General features: G+C 34.2%; 1 protein-coding gene across 2 annotated transcripts; it reads right to left on the bottom strand.

Annotated features, from left to right (window-relative positions):
• Positions 1 to 5,017: 5,017 nt before the first annotated feature.
• Positions 5,018 to 10,039, bottom strand: LOC147389091 (zinc finger BED domain-containing protein RICESLEEPER 2-like). Of its 2 annotated transcripts, XM_086418504.1 has the most exons (3): positions 9,853 to 10,039; positions 7,520 to 7,653; positions 5,018 to 7,180 (listed from the first exon to the last, which is right to left on the bottom strand). In XM_086418504.1, exons 2-3 carry the CDS (start codon positions 7,520 to 7,522, stop codon positions 5,156 to 5,158), a joined length of 2,028 nt encoding a protein of 675 aa, XP_086274630.1. In that variant the 5' UTR covers positions 7,523 to 7,653; positions 9,853 to 10,039; the 3' UTR covers positions 5,018 to 5,155. The 2 variants fall into 2 exon arrangements, with proteins under 2 accessions (XP_086274630.1, XP_086274632.1); XM_086418506.1 differs by lacking the exon at positions 7,520 to 7,653 and having other exon boundaries at positions 9,853 to 10,038.
• Between the last annotated feature and the right edge of the window lie 3,004 nt (positions 10,040 to 13,043).

Here is a 13,043-nt window from a genome sequence, read left to right as displayed (position 1 = left end):
TCACCCATTTTCATATTTCATGATATGTTGACATTGTGAATTACAGTGTCACAAAACAAACTCCTAACCATTGGTCTAAGCAATAAAATTTTAGATTCATAAGTAGAGTTAAGTAATACTTCTGAGATGGTCATTACTTGTTCAAGTATTATAATGATCAAATCATCAGGATATGCATCCCAGAGATTAACCATAGATAAATCTTATTTTTTACCATGACCAAGGATGTAGTGGTCACTTTAGTGGAAAGAAAACTGTTGCAAAAATCTTGCAGAATTATTTTTATTGGCCAGCGATATTTTGTGATGTGCATGAGTATTGCAAATCTTGTGGTAGGTGTCAACATTTAGGAAATATATCTTGTCAAAATGAAATGCCCTTACAATCGATTCTTATCATTAAAATCTTTGATATTTGGGGTATTTTTTTCATGGCTCATTTTCTAGTGTCACATGAATACCTTTATATCCTTATCGTGGTCAATTATGTTTTCAAATAGGTCGAAGCTATGACTAGATCGATGACTATCAGGAGGTGGTATTGTTCCTCAAAGAAACATATTTGCTCGTTACAGATTTTTCGTGCTATCATTAGTGTTGGAGGTAAGCTTTTCTGCAACTATGTATTTGAGTCAGTAGTGAGAAAATATGATATTACCCATAAGTTTACCACACCTTATCAATTTCAAATGAATGGCCAAGTGAAAATCTCCAATAGGGAGATGAAGACAATTTTAGAGAAAATTGTCAATGCCATTGGTCTTTGCGCCTCAATGACGCCTTATGAGTGCATTGCACAACTTACAAGGCACCTATTGACATGTCCCCCTACATGCTTATTTTTGGAAAAAGTCTATCAAGTCAAAACACAGAGCCTATTGGGCGAACAATAACCTTAATTTTGATTTCGACAAGATGGGAGAGTATAGGAAACGCCAACTCAATGAGTTGGAGAAAATCAGGAATGATGTTTATGATAATGCCAAGAGATATAAGGAGAGGATGAAGATGATACATGATAAACTCATACTACGCAAAGAATTCTACCTGGGTCAGAAAATGTTATTGTATGACACTAGACTCCATATATTCCCTAGGAAACTTAAAATTAGATAGACCAGACCTTTCATAGTTTACATTATTCACCCACATGGTGTAACTGAGGTCTAAGATCCTAAGAATGGCCCCATTTTTCAAATCCATAGACATAGACTAGTATTTTGTCATAAAAGACGATGGCACTCCCTTGGAGGATCCCAATGATTAAGTTTAGTCATTCTCTCTTCCTTTTGTTTGGTTAACGACATTAAAATTAATGCTACATAGTCATTCTCTCTTATCTTAATCTCTTTTTCTTTCCTCTTCATCTTCTAGTTTAGGTTTTATTTTTTTATTTTTTTATTTTTCTATAATTTTGGAAGACAAGAAAGATTTTGTTCAACGATTTCAAGGAGTTTATTAATAATAAAGATAAACGTTTTGTTAATTTTTGCTATTATGTCTATATGATCTTGCTTGACTAATCTTTTATTCTAGTGAGATTGATGAAGCTATATTAAATTAGTTAGATTTAATTCTAGTATTTTTGTTCTTACATGTATTTTTAAAGATTTTTAATAAATTTCTCTTCAACAACATTGGATCCTAAGTATTTTTCAATTATTTCTCCTTATCTGTCATGCTTGGCTTGATCCGTTATTATTGGATGCTCGTCGTGATGGAGGGTCATTGGAAAATAAAATATTTTAAGGAAAGAAAATTTTTACCAATTAATTAGATCTATTTTACAAGGGTTTTTAATGAAAAATATTCCAAGTCAAGATCCTTAGTTGGATTCTTGATTTGACTTATCTGACAAGAATTTGAATATTAGAAATAAATTTAATTAGGTTATTTTGGTGTATTCATTCTCTCTAGATTTTCTTAGATTGCCAATTTTTCTTAGTTTTAGTTATTTTTTTTAATAAAATGTAGTTTTTCTCCAAAATCACACTTTTTTATTTTTTATTTTTTATTTTTTTTCTAAAATCTGGAATATTAATCCTTCAATCTTTAATGGAATTACCCTACTTGCCAATCTAAAGTAGGTTTTTAATTTTATATTTGTTCTTGTTCTTTTAAGAGATATATTTATGTGACGAACAACTACCGCGAATGCCATTAATCTCCATGATTCTTTGAGTTAATCCCTTTTTGACAGTGATTTTTGATCTCTAGACTCACCTTCTCTTTCTTGATCTTTCTTTCTTAGATAGTATGTCTGTCTTGATAGAATATCGACCTCCATTGAGCCTTGTAGCATCCACGGCTTGGACGTGTAAAATTGTATGAGTTCTTGAAGTTCTTGATTTTCTTTGATGAAAATCCTATACATATAGGGGAGCCGATCCAATTCTTTTATAGATAGAAATAGAGGGCCAGATCCCCTCAAAGATTAGAAACCAACCCATCAATGGATTCTAATCCTTCTTTAATAGAGCTTTCCAAAATTGTAGAAACTCTCAACCGAACCTATACGTTATTGATTTATTTCCTTTATGAGAAGCCCATCTCATTAGAAAACCGAAAACCGTACAACTTAATTGGCCACCAAGAAATGTTAGTTTAGCATGGTTTTCAATTCCCTTTTTTCATCTTGTCTATTGAGTTGATACGTTTTTGCCATTCAATTTTTATAAATATATTCATATAAAATATATATATTTTTATATTCAACATTGTCATAATAGGTACCACCTCGAATGGAAATAGAAGAGAGTATACCATTAAATTATCGGTTTGTGTGTGTGGGCCTCCCTCGTATAGAATCCATGATACTGACATTAGTGATATCGAGATAAAAATAATTATTTTATTTAAAAATGTCAAAATCGATCAACTGGGTCAAATTTTCATAGAATCAACAAAGATTTTCAAAATATAGAGCAAGTCAGGTAGAGTGTCTTGGATGAGCAAATGCAATGGGCAATTCACATTGAGTCCCTTGCTCAATTACCTCTGGACTGGGATGACTTCCTAAGTAACTTTGGTCGAACTAGGTTAATATGTATTTCACAATTTTTGGATCGATGATGATGCCAACATCACACACACACACACACACACACACACACGTACTAAACTCGTTTTAAAAAAAAAAAAAAAACCCAAAGCTGGTTGTGAAGCTCGCGATATGAGCATTTCTAGGAAAAATAATACATAACTTTTTCTTATCTTTCTAGTTATGGAACATTTTTTATGACTTCGATTGCTAAGGATAACATGCTTCCTAAGGCTTTTAGAGGTAGTAACAAAAACAAAAAAAAAAACAAGGATTGAAGATGATCACATTGCCTTAAGGAAGAGACTCTTAAAGAAGCCCGTTGGATAACCATTCCCTAAATTGATAAATAATTAGATGATACATACATGATCCTAGATCTCCAACTCCAACCCAACTCCATTATGGTCATCATACAATCCAAAAAACTCCAGCAAGAGTGATCATGTGACTTATCCATATCAATAGTGGACAAGGCCCAACTTACTTTCCTTTGTACCATATTGATTTGTTAGAAATAAGAACGCCATCAAGAATTTGCCTTTCTTAAAAACACTTCTTATTCCCTAGATATGATTTGAGATAGAACTTAATAATGAACTTTCTACTAAGCTAATGAGATCAACTTTAAAATTTCTTCTACCTCTGTTTCTCAAGAATGAGTTAAAAAGAAAGGTTAAGTTTGATCCAAAAATGTTCCTTAGAACTCTTTGATCATGCTCATTAAGTGTTCCTTAACAATGGAATAGCTGCTATGACTCATCTGGACCTCTTTTTTCACAAAAGAAATACTTCATTTTTGTTAATGAAGTAAAAAAAATTTCTCAGAGTATAAGTTATTTGATTGAATAAAAGCTTTATTTGGTTGAAGTCAACTGAAAAATGTGTAATGTTTTTAATTTTTTCGAATCATTGTCATTTAAATTTTGCAAAACTTGCTTCTCATCAGGGCCAAGGATGGGTACGACAAGCAAACAATATTTTGAATTACTGGCTATCAGATTAGTGTTAAAATATTATGTACCATCAACACTGCATTATAGGCTTATGGTGCCAACTCGCAAAGTTGGTCAAAGTCCGTGAGTGTCGATACCAACTAATTACTGACCATTAATCTCATTTTATTTTATTTTTATAAAAAAAATGTCTGCATTTATAATAATTATATTTGTGATCAACCATTTTCTAAGTCATGATTCAAACCAGCAAGAGTTTGGATCTGACCCACTGAATTTATTGCTCGGACTCGTTGGAGTCGGCCTCTTGTTGCTGCCGAGGCGCCAGGCAACCAAATCAAATTCTAATCTGGATACAAGTTTCATCATCACAGAATACTACTAAATCATTAGAAAATACAATGAGAATACTTCTAAGACTTAAAAAAAAAAATATCAAGATAGAGAAGATATAGGAGCATGGTAAGAAAGTTTGAATTCAATAATTAACCGGTGGGGGTTCAATTTGGATAAATTCAGGAAAAGTTCAGTTAAAAAAGGAGGGGGGATTTTGGAAAGAGAAATTCTATTGCCGAAGCAATTTTGAGTAACGCCACACCAACAAGTCTACTAACTCTTTGGTGAATTGGAGTGGTGTAGGCAAAAGTTGGTGTTGCAATAAAATCTCTTTTTTAGAAAAGACACAAATGATGGTTTCATCATCTTTTACCTCCCTAAAAGCCCTATGTTGTTCTTGAGATACGCATGTTGAAGAAAATAAAATTTTGAGAGTTACGGATATAATATTAATGTTTTCCACGATTAATTGATAAATCATCAAGTAATTCATTTATTTTCCAATTTAATCAGTATTGTATGAATTTTTTAAAAAATTCAGAGAATTTTGTGACTATGAGCAAGAGCTATTTCCACAGATATTTTTCATATTGTCCCTGATATTAAATACATTTGCAGACAGCTATAAAAGGAGCCTTACGGCCTCAAGAGCAAAGACGATGAATAGTAGGTCAAGAACATAACCATGAAGAAAATAGAGATTCACTTCGAAATGATAAAATATTAAATATGTGAAATGTGCCTGTTGCACAACTAAAAAGGCCCCAACAAATTACTACAACCTACATGGGCATACAAAGCATCATAACAACATGGAATAAAACTTAGAATTCCAATTTCATAATTGCATTTGAAGGCTCCTTTGATGCATACTGAAGCCAATCTTTGGCACAAATAAGAGCTTCCACCGTCTCAGGTCGCAGAGAACTTCGGTAGGGATCAAGCTTGCTGTGTGTGGTGTTAAATACAGACTCTGGACCAACCGTTGACACAGGGATCAACAAAATATCACGAGCCATCTTCGAAAGTATTGGGTACTTGAGACTGTTGAGCTTCCACCAACTCAGGATGTCAAACTCGTGTGTCCGAGGCAATAGTGATTCTTCCAGATACTGATCCAGCTCCGACTTCGACTGTTGAGTACTTGACAGCTCTGATATGTAAACATCGAAATCCAAAAGTCTGTCACTTTCGGACAAATGGGTCTCTCTCCTTGGAGATTCCTGAGGTGGCTCTGTCTTGTCGTTGTCCGTAATTCCTAGTTCCACACAACCTGCTGTAAGCAGAAGGGGTTGTGCAATGTACTCAGAAAAGAGTTCATGAATACCCTCATCAACGATCTTGATGTATGTGCTAGCATCATCTCCGTAGATCTTCGTAAAGCTGAACTCCACAAGCTTCATCTTGAATCGAGGATCCATAACTACACCAATTGCTAAGACAAGGTTACAATCCTTCCAATACTTGTCAAGCTTTTCTTTCATTGGCTTGGTAAGGTTGCTAACAAAGGTATCCTCGCTAATAGCTGCATGGGTCAGATCTAAAAGAACTTTCCACACTTGGTGGAAGTATAAGTTGAAAGTAGGGTATGTTGTACCAGTTAAGACATTAGCTGCATCATATAGAAGTTTCAAGTAAGTGCAGAGAGTCTCAACTTGCTTCCATTCATCCATGGATGGGGCTAACTTGTAGTCTGGATCGACTGTGTCCAAGCAAGAAAACACTTCCTTCATCTCCATGGAAGCCACCAACATAAGATATGTCGTGTTCCATTGTGATTGGTCATCGAGAGACACAACCTTTGTGCTTGGAACTTGAAGTTGTTGTTTGAGCTCGATAAACTTTTCTTCATGAGCCTGTGATGTCTTAACGTACTTCACACTTTCACGGATTTTGTTCACGATTCCCTGCATGACACCTAGCCCATCTTGTGCAATGCTGCTTAAGACATGGGCATAACAATGCTCAATAAGTAACTGACCATTAAATATAAGTGGGTTGTTGACGGAAAGGTAACCTCTGAGACTTCCAGTTTCACTATCATTTGATATGTCTTTATCCAAAGTTAAGGAAAATAACTTGGTCTCCAAGCCCCAATCACCAAGACAAACTCCAACAGCATGACTTAGGGCATCTCCACTATTGAGAGATGGTACCATAACGACGTTAAGAATGCGTCTGTTCAACTTCCAACTACTATCAATGAAGTGTCCAGTTAAAAAAACATAGCCTAGAGTTTGATTTGACGTCCACAAGTCCAAAGAAAGGCTTATCCTTCCCGGAATTCCACCCAGAAGCTTTACAAGATCTTGCTTCTCCCTTAAATAAATTGCCACACAATCCCCTTGGACGGTGTTAAAGTTCACCATATTGAACTGAGGTTGGAGATTCTGGAGGAAAGAAACGAAACCAGGATGTTCTACCATGTGTAATGGATACTCATGCATGATGATCATTTCAGCAATCCCTTGGCAGCAACGGTCCTGATCTAATGAGATGTTTGGCGAGAAAATATTGTTTCTGTAGCGTCTTTTTGGTGGATCGGTAGTAGCATTCCCGGTTCCATCAGTTTTGGAGGGTGTGAAGTATGGTGTCAGTTGGTTCTCTCTACGTCGAATTACAGGACAGGTCCCCAACGTAATGTGCCGTTTGAGGTGGCTTGTACCTGCAACCTTCGAACCAGTACTGTATGCAAAGGTTTTCTTGCACCTCTTACAGCAAGCTCTGGTACATCCAGCACTCACAGTTTCCACAGTGAAGTGTTCCCATACTATGGACTTCTTCCTCCTACGCTTGTTGGGTTGTACCTCTGAATTTTCAGGCTCGTTGTTTTCAACAGGGCTTGCCATCTTAAACAGAAAGGTGAATTTACTTTAGATGGTTATATGTAAGAATGGGCATTAGAAAATAGATTAATCCTAGCAGTGACTAATTAGAATTTGTAAACAGAACTGTAAAATAAAATTCAAAAGCTACAATAGAGATGGATCCATTAATTATATGAATAAACTAAAATCAAATTTGAATTTTATAATTTTTTTGTTTTACAAAACATTATCAGGTTTGCTCTATGGGCCCCAAAAGACAAGAACTATGTAAGCATGATACAAGCAGGCAACAACCAAATGAGGAACTATGAGTATAAGCCTTCCCTTCAATAAATGCCAATATTGATTAGAATCCCATACCATGGCAATAGACTAGGAAAAATCTCGAACCAAGAATTCTGAAATGATCTTCCTGTAGACTGTGAGCCTCAATCTATAGTTTGTAAGAGAGTGAGGATGACATTGGCAGCTTATCGAAAGACAAGCTATTTCAGCTGATAAAAGGAATAGTATCAAGAGGAAATCTATCAAACTAAGTACTTGATTGAGAAATGTAAAAAGTAGTCTTGGTTGGTTGGTGAATGTTGATGTTATTAAGAATCTGCATGAATCTGAATCATTCTGAAATCTAAATTTCATAACAATGTCACAGTGTTTGTCAAGTCACGACCCTCTTGTGTGGTCTAGTTATTGGTTGAGCTGCACAATGAAACTAAGTCCTTTAAATTTGGAGAGCAAACAGATTTTTGTAGGCTACTCCGTTAGTCCAATAAATTAATGACTTTGGAAAGGTTACTCATTTCCACATATAAAGCAGAGAAAGTAAGTTAAGCAAATACTTCTAAAAAAGGAAGTCACCAGTAATCTAAAATCTGTGCCATTCTATATTCGAACTTCAAAAGACAACCAGACAACAAAGACAGGTCATTCAGTTTAATTATTTACTAACATTAGTTACTAGTATTAGTGGAGGTGGCACACGTGACGCTCGTGTAATATCATTGCTTGGAGAATGCTTAGGATCTAGAAAATACAAACTTAAGTGCAGTTTAAAAAAAAATGAGTTTTTTTCATAAATGAAAAACCATAGAGAGTTTATTTGTGAGAATATGTGGGTAACTAAGAGATCAGGTATCCATTAACAACTCAAACTACATATACATGCAAAAATTCATGATTGCAGCGAACTGGTTGCTAGAAATGATAGAACGTGGCAAGGGTGATGATTAACTCCCAAACACATAAATCAACCTAATTCTAGTGTGGCTTCACTTTGCTTTGGTTCTCCAATAAGAGTCTTGGTTATGTTGTTTTCTCTTTTATCTAATTTTTGTCTGTATTGTAGTTATAGGTCGATCAGCCTCCTTTCTCTTTGCTTCAACGAAATTTGTCTACGTATCAACAACAAAAAAATAAAAATAAAAAATCTTTTTAAAACAAGCCATATGGATTCATAAGTGTTCCACCCATCCACAAATCCTCACTTGGATTGAGAGAAATGGAGAGAAGAGAAGAGAAGAGAAAATAAATGAGTCTCTCTTCATTTCTCTTGTTTGGATTGTTAAGTGGGGGAGAGAAGAGAATAGAATTAGAGAGAAGAGAAGAGAAGAATGGTGAGTTTTCTTTCTCTCCAAAAGTGGAGAGAAACCCTTTTAAAATATTTTATAATTCCAACTACTGCCCCTAGATCTCTTTTAAGAAATTTTAAAATTCCAAAATTGTCCCAATTTCTCTCTTGTCAATCCAAACATGGAGAGAAACTGAGTTTCTCTTCTCTTGATGGGTTTCTCTTCATCCACTTCTCTAAACCCAAACAAAGTTTAAATGTGCAACCAATGTGAGTTTTCACAGAATCACTATGTGGCACTTAGCTGAGGGTGCTGGCTTGCTAAGTTGGTTAAAGTCTATGAGTGTTGACACTTGATACTAAGACCGGATTCATATCCTGCCTTCATCAACTAATTACTAACCATTAATCTCACTTCCCTAGCCAAAAAAAAAAAGTGAGGCGAATCTACCTTGGGCTGCTGGGCTATCATAATTTTGATGGGCTGGACTAGCGTAGAGCCAGTTGATCAAGCGTACATCAGTTTTGGGCTTCTTATATGGACTAAACAATAACACAGCCCATCAATAGAGCCCATTTTGCCTTAGATCTGAATTGGACTTTCTCTTGGTATTAAGCTAGACCATGATCATTTTATAGTGCTTGATTCATACACAGTCCATTGGTAAAGCTCATACCAGCTTTAGATGAACTCTGTCTTGGGTTTAAATGGCTTGATGGGGTATATACCAGCTTAGATTAAACTATGGGTTTAACCTTGGTATTCTTAACTTTCAGGGTTAGATCTAACCCTAGGGCTTAAACAAAACCTAATTTCCATAACTGTAGACCTACGAAATCTCAAATTTAGCCATAAAACACAGAATCTCTTGTAATTAGGGTTAGCAAGATCCAATTTTTATCACAACAAGAGTCAAACTCTGAACTAATCAACCAAATAAAGACATCATAGACCAAAATCAAAGAACATAATCACAAAAACTAGAAAAATATCAGATCTTGAGAGGAATAAAAACTGCAATTTGTAAGATCAGTGAGTTTTTGCGCCAAACATCAAAACAACAAAACTGAATCATAACTTCTAAAATAAGGTAGATCGAAAAAAAACAGAGATTAGGGTTCTCACTCGTCGTCCTTTTTATGTTCCGAAATCTGTACCAGACCGATCGATTACAACCGATCGTTGAGGAGGTCTGCGAAGATCGGTAGATCTAGGGTTTACAGAGAGAGAGAAAGAGGGACTGAGAAGAGAGACGGAGAGTAATGGGCTCTGGACCCAATATAGAAAAGCCTATCAGACCATCGAAGAGGTTAGGCTTATCTAAAGGAAAAGTGGAAAAAATTGAAAAACTATATTGGATTTGGACTTGAGGTCCATATCAGTATTAGTGGTCCGTCCAATCTGGATCAAAATTGAACAGTTGAGATGTGGACTTGACCCAAAATCCGAGTCATCCATAAATCGAATCAAGCGGATTTGGATCCTTAGATTAGAATAGGTCTGTCCCTTGACCCAATTTAGATCCGGGTGGGATATAGATCCATCTCTAAATCCACCTGGATTTGAATGGTATATTGCTTTGAAAATTAATTAATTAATTTTTTTTTTCAAAATATCATTTTCTACTACTTTTATGCAACATGGATTTTAATAAATGAAAGAGTTATAATGGTAAAATAGAATAATATTATAAACTTATTCTCTTTCTCAAACCCTATCCGAATCAAGTAATTCAGATAGATTTGGGTTGGATCCTGTTTTTATGAGCACATAATTGTTCAGATATGGCCTTATTTAATAAGATCCAATACAGTATCAAAATCCGAATCTGAATATGGATAGATTTAGATCCGACCCATTTTATACACTATATATTCCTAGTTATCAAAAAAAAAAAAAAAAATGAATCCAATATGCATGAAATATGTGTTTTTCCCCTTTATCTCAACTCTCAAGTGTGTGTTCAATGGATAGTCTAAAAAAGTCCAATAAAAAGATTAGTAAATATGGCATTCCTATGGATTTTGGTAAAAATCAAAGAGACCATCCTGGTTTTCAAACTGGATGCAAAACCTTGACTTCAGTCTTTCAAGAGAGACTAATATAAAATGATTTGAAATTCTCTCATCTTCAACTTCTTGCCCAAAACCCTTGGGATCTGTTTTGAAGCATGAGAGTTGGGGTGAAAGTTGGTAACTCAAGGAGGTTGCCATATTCGTGCGTATTGGAAAATCCCAACTTCAGTAAGTTGTATCTCTCCAACTCTTTGTAGCTCCGCATTTTTCAAGGAGTTACTATTCTTTACCAATGAGGTAAAAAGTTAACAAATTCTTCTATTTTATTTTATTTATATCAGTAAGCATGTTTTTAATTAGGTCAATAATTAGATGTTGCCTGGATTTGAACCCAGGTCTTTGGTATCGTCACTCAAAGACTTTATCAAATAAACTAGTTAACACCTTGCAAGAATTAACAAATTCTTATATAGTGAGAGTTGACAAGTCACTTTAGTGTCCGATGTAAAAATTTAAGAAACACAAATTATGAAGATATTAGTATCCAATTATGTCTTAGACCCCACTTTTTTTATCGCATAAAGAATGGTTGGGATTTAATTTTGCTACGAATCTTAATGGCAACTTTTATCTTTATTACCTTTCTTCTTCTCTTCATTTCTAATTTTATTGTATTTCATTTTTTTACCTTCTATTCAAGAATATCCTCCAACATTATTGTTTTTCCTTTGCTATTCTTTTTTTTTTTAATAATACCCTTTCAATTTTATTACATTTCCTTTTCTACTCTTTAACCCTAAAGAAGATGTCTCTACTGATAAGCACTGGCAAACTCCAGTTTAAAATTCATTGAAAGAAATCCAAACTCAACCCTTGTCACACAAAAATTTCTCCCATTAATACATAAATAAACATATTATTTGTCCATGGATTTGTTCCATTTGATCTTGGTGGGCCATGAAACATAATTATGATCCACAACACCTAGTTCAAGCACATCTGAGTTGAAGTTCTCACCAAATCCAACCTAAATTTTTTTAGGCAAGTCAACACTAAAGTTTTAACTCTTCTTTTCAAATTTCAAAAGGTGAACTTCAAAGAATTCACATTAGAAGTTCAAATTTCAAAAATACAACTCTATGAACCAAACAAACCTTTATTTATCTCCAAAAACATGTTGCCTTCAAACTCTTTAATTTCTATGGTAATTTTTAAACCTCTTCAAATTCTCCTTTAACTTCTTGCCAAGAACCTTTATTTTTCTTTCCAAAAAAATCATTGTTTCGAGTTTCAACCATCTCAAAATCCTATTTTCTTCTTGAGGGTTGAAATAGAATCTTGAGACTAAAAACAAGTGTAAAATTTTCCATACAAGAAATTTAAGATTGTTTCTTGGGGAAAAACCAAAGTTATCAAAAAGTTGAATAGAGGGCATTTCAGTCATTTTCAATTAGGCTCATTAAAGTTAAGAGGGGCATGTCATTAGTTTGAACACTCAGGGAGTATCTCTAATTTTCACCAAAATGGGGAGAGGTATATACAAATTATCCATAAAGATTTTTCCACTCTTAGACGAGTGGGTGTACGACATGTTTAGTACAATGAAGGGATGTCGTGGAAATGAAGCTTATTCTTTTGTAGAAATTCATTTGCTAATGTCGGCGTACAAAAGTTCTTGGGCATAAAAGAAGAGATCATTATAAGTAGCCACAAACAAAAAATAGTTATTTTATAGAAGGTGGGTTCATATTTGGTGATTCAAAATGTAATAAACATTTAATGTGTTAGTAGTGCATCTAAAGCTAAAACTTGACATTAAAAAAATTGATTAAAAATTTGGTTAGAAAAAAATGTAGATTGGCAATTATAAGATACATGAAGTCATATATGGGAGATTGGGTGTTTTGCATATAACTAAAATAAATGGGCATAAGATTGTTCTAAAAATTTATATTAGATATTCAAAAGTCCAAATTGAACGTAACTATTTTCTAAAACATAACTATGCTAAGTGCTCAAAAACCAACATATTTATTATATATAAAAAATTGAATTTTCTTTTTGTAGATACCCCATTTTTCACTTGTTCATCGGCCAATTGCTATTTATTTTTAGTAATGGGTAATGTCCCAAAGCTCTTGTTAGTGTTCTTAGAGCCAATCTTAGGCAATTTGAGATCGATCTCTATTTAGAAAACCTTTTTTTTTTTTTTTTTTTCTTTGTTTCTTTTTTTCTGGCCAGGAAACATCGATTTATTAATAAAACATACTTTTCCTAAAAAATATCCAACTTCTGAAAAAA

Source organism: Akebia trifoliata, chromosome 12 (genome assembly GCF_017979445.1).
Source record: "Akebia trifoliata isolate Shusen 1 chromosome 12, ASM1797944v1, whole genome shotgun sequence".
Classification (NCBI taxonomy): domain Eukaryota; kingdom Viridiplantae; phylum Streptophyta; class Magnoliopsida; order Ranunculales; family Lardizabalaceae; genus Akebia; species Akebia trifoliata.
Note: the sequence above shows the minus strand (reverse complement) of the source record. Positions and strands in the feature narration are given on the sequence as shown.